Source organism: Topomyia yanbarensis, chromosome 3 (genome assembly GCF_030247195.1).
Source record: "Topomyia yanbarensis strain Yona2022 chromosome 3, ASM3024719v1, whole genome shotgun sequence".
In the NCBI taxonomy this organism is placed as follows: domain Eukaryota; kingdom Metazoa; phylum Arthropoda; class Insecta; order Diptera; family Culicidae; genus Topomyia; species Topomyia yanbarensis.
Window position 1 is genome coordinate 164,366,479 of NC_080672.1, and position 3,348 is coordinate 164,369,826.

General features: G+C 40.7%; 1 protein-coding gene across 1 annotated transcript; it reads left to right on the top strand.

Annotated features, from left to right (window-relative positions):
* Nucleotides 1–750: 750 nt before the first annotated feature.
* On the top strand, nucleotides 751–2,044 carry LOC131693327 (exosome complex component RRP42). Its single transcript, XM_058981051.1, has 2 exons — nucleotides 751–1,127; nucleotides 1,188–2,044. The coding sequence occupies exons 1-2, from the start codon at nucleotides 1,071–1,073 to the stop codon at nucleotides 2,025–2,027; spliced, it is 897 nt and encodes a 298-aa protein (XP_058837034.1). The 5' UTR covers nucleotides 751–1,070; the 3' UTR covers nucleotides 2,028–2,044.
* Nucleotides 2,045–3,348: the final 1,304 nt, after the last annotated feature.

Consider the following 3,348-nt stretch of genomic DNA (forward strand, 5'->3'; position numbering starts at 1 on the left):
GCAGAAAAAAATTGCGGGAAACTTTAGTTTATATTACCAAACCATTGGCTGGAAGTGGTTGAAACCAACGAATGGCATGTTATTTAAGAATAACTAAGCTTTCCAATTATCAATTAATTTATTATACTTTCTAAATTCAACTTCGAAAATAAGTCGCATGAACAGAAGAAAATAATCTTTTATTTTGATGCTTAGGACGTTTTTACTAGGTACCTATGTGCAGTGGGAAAAACATAGAATGAAATGAATCATGCGTCGTTTTTGCATAGCGCCTATGAGCAGTTGCAGAGGTGTTGAAATGTTTCACGCATAGGTCCTTTCAATTTAAAAGGTCTCAAGTGCAAAATTTCTAAATATGATCATGACAACTTTGCGACTTTTTATATAATGCTTGTTATTTTGATAAATACTGGGTATAATGAATCCTGGTTTTCGGTATTCGTTAGCTATGTTGTAATCACGTGCTGCGCTGCAAATAACTCAGTTTGTTTACATTTGTCACTAAGGACCATTTGAATCAGCACTCTTGACTTCTGCAGCTTCTTGGTTGAAAACAATCCCATTTGATTTTGCCGTCTTTGTTTATTGACTTATTTGACGTCTAGGACACCAACACAGTTGCAATGTGTATAGACAACATACATATAAAGCTATGTTTTCAATTCGCCATCTGATTTAACCTCATTTGGCAAAAAAACTACCCGATTTAACCTCAATCTCGCACTAACACAACTCCACATAGATTAGTCAATTATTTTCCACCAGCTAGTGATGTAGTGTTTGTGTCATGTGCCGTGTACGTACATGAGCCGTAGAAAAGCCTATGGATTGTCTAATTGAAAAGTGTCAAAAACAAACTTCTTCTTACTTTTAGTAGCTGGTGCGTTAGCATGGCTGCCACTCTAGCTGTTTTAATAATATATTAAATTTTGATAGAAAAAGTTAATTTTTTGTGGATTTCATATCATTTCATTTGGCAACCGTGAAAAAAGTGTGATAGCAAAGTGTATCAAAAATCCAACTTTCAAAGCAATAAACAATACACAGCACAGACTCTAGTTTAATGAAACATGGCTAACGTTTTGTTGAGTGAAGCTGAAAAAACATACATTTTACACGGAATTCAGGTAAATCCCAGTAATACGGGCTGTACCTTTCATTCAAGCTAATGCGAATCTCTCTCGTAGAAGGACTATAGAAATGACGGGCGAGCAAACCGCGACTATCGGCCAATGGAACTGGAGACGGACATTGTTGTACATGCAATGGGTTCGGCTCGACTTCGACTTGCCAATACGGATATTTTGGTTGCCGTAAAGGCAGACATCGATGCACCTAGTTTCGACCGTCCAAAAGAAGGCAAAATAGAGTTCTTCGTGGACTGTTCTGCAAATGCGACGCCAGACTTTGAAGGCCGCGGGGGTGAGGCGTTGGCTACAGAAATTGCAAACACGTTGTCGAAAGCGTACCTTTCCCAGCAGGTATTCGATTTAGGCCCGTTGTGTATTCTAGCTAAACACCAGTGCTGGAAATTGTATGTTGATATATTGATCTTGGAATGTGGAGGAAATTTATTCGATGCCGTTTCGCTGGCAGTGAAGGCGGCACTTTTCAATACAAAATTGCCAAAAGTTTCATCTGCTGAACTGGATGGTGGATCTATGGATATCATCCTTTCTGACGATCCCTATGACTGTGAAAGGTTGGATATTGGTCCTGCTCCGTTATTAGTGACGGTTTGCAAGATTGGAGATCATTGCGTGGTTGATCCCTCAGCTGAAGAAGAGGAGTGCAGTGCCATTAGCGTTGTGATTGGCGTATCCTACCGCGACGATCAAGGATCTATCACGTCGATAAGAACGTCTGGCGAAGGCTCATTTCACGCAGATACCTTAAACAAGAGCATAGATCTTGGTATCAGTGCGGGTATTTTTCTTGATAAGGCACTGATGGCTACGCTCAAAACTGACGAAGAAAGAAATGCTAAACCTTTAGGGGAAAAAGATATCTTTGGATTTATGAAATAAATAGTTTGGATGTTAAATTGCTTTATTCATTAGCTTAAAATAAACGGGACAATCGTATAGATACCGGGTAGCATCGTTGCGTAGTTAACAGCAAACTTGTGAGTATAGACCTCTAGGCATAGTGCAGAAAACCCGGGTAAAATTCAGGTTATTTTTAAATAATCACATGAATAAGTCGTAGAATACTTTTTTTTATCTTAAATACGTTTATTTAGGCCCACATGCTGTAGCTCAACGAGGCCGATAATTCATTTTTTTAATTACATGTCACATGTTAGTAGGGGAAGGGAAAGCCGTATTTAGGGGCGGCTTGCTCCCGTCTTATGTAAATAAAGGAAAAAGGTAGGAAGTGGGATACATATTGTGTAATTGACATCGTCGTTTGCTGATTGATCATTGTGGCGGATATGCACACTTTGTTGTAGTTTGCAGCCTGTAATCGCAGGGGCGAGGGGAGGGTCGATATTTCGGATAATTATTGGCACTCCGATGCTGTCATGATGTTCTCTATATCATCTGCATGTGAGGTATGTCATGATGTTCTGGATAGACGTATGCGAAGGGTATGCAGCGAAGACTCGTGAAGCAATGCCATATTAGATACAGGGATAGGTTGGTGAGATTCTACTGTGAATGAGAAAGGGGAAAATGTATTAAAGTTGGACATCAATAGTTTTCAAAAAGATATAGATAAGAAAAATATAGGGGTGGTCGCGGCTTGCCAGGACATCCCGGACTGGCACATAGGGTGATCTACCTCGGGCCCGAAGGGAATCTATTAGTTGGGACCTGGCAACACAGTACTCTGCGCACAGCCAAACAACATACTCGATGTCGTGATACCCGTTGTAACAAACACAATGATTACTTTCAGCAAGCCCTATACGACGGAGATGCGCATCAAATGTGTAATGGTTTGACATGATCCTTGACATCGTACGAATAGAGTCCCGGTTCACATCCAAGCCCTTAAACCAAGCATTCGTTGATACCTTCGGGATAATGGAATATAGCCACCGTCCCAGATGCCCATTGCTCCATGAAGTTTGCCAACTATCGAGCGCCTCTGACGAGAGATACTGAAAAAATCATTGAAGCAAATTGGTCTTTCGTAAGTGTCGCCTTCTAATGCGCCCACCTTGGCTAAAGAGTCCGCCTTCTCATTGCCCGCAACAGAACAATGTGACGGGACTCTAACCAAGGTAATCTGGATTTTTTAGATAAAGCACTCAGATATTTCCGTATTTTCCCCAGAAAATACGGTGAGTGCTTTCCAGGCTTCGCCGCACGGATGGCCTCAATAGAACTGAGACTATCTGAA

Bases quoted from the DNA above. Each gene is read 5' to 3' on its own strand.
- LOC131693327 (XM_058981051.1), top strand. From the start codon at position 1,071: ATGGCTAACGTTTTGTTGAGTGAAGCTGAAAAAACATACATTTTACAC. The intron at 1,128-1,187 runs GTAAATCCCAGT...TCTCTCTCGTAG, and splicing joins ACATTTTACACGGAATTCAG to AAGGACTATAGAAATGACGG.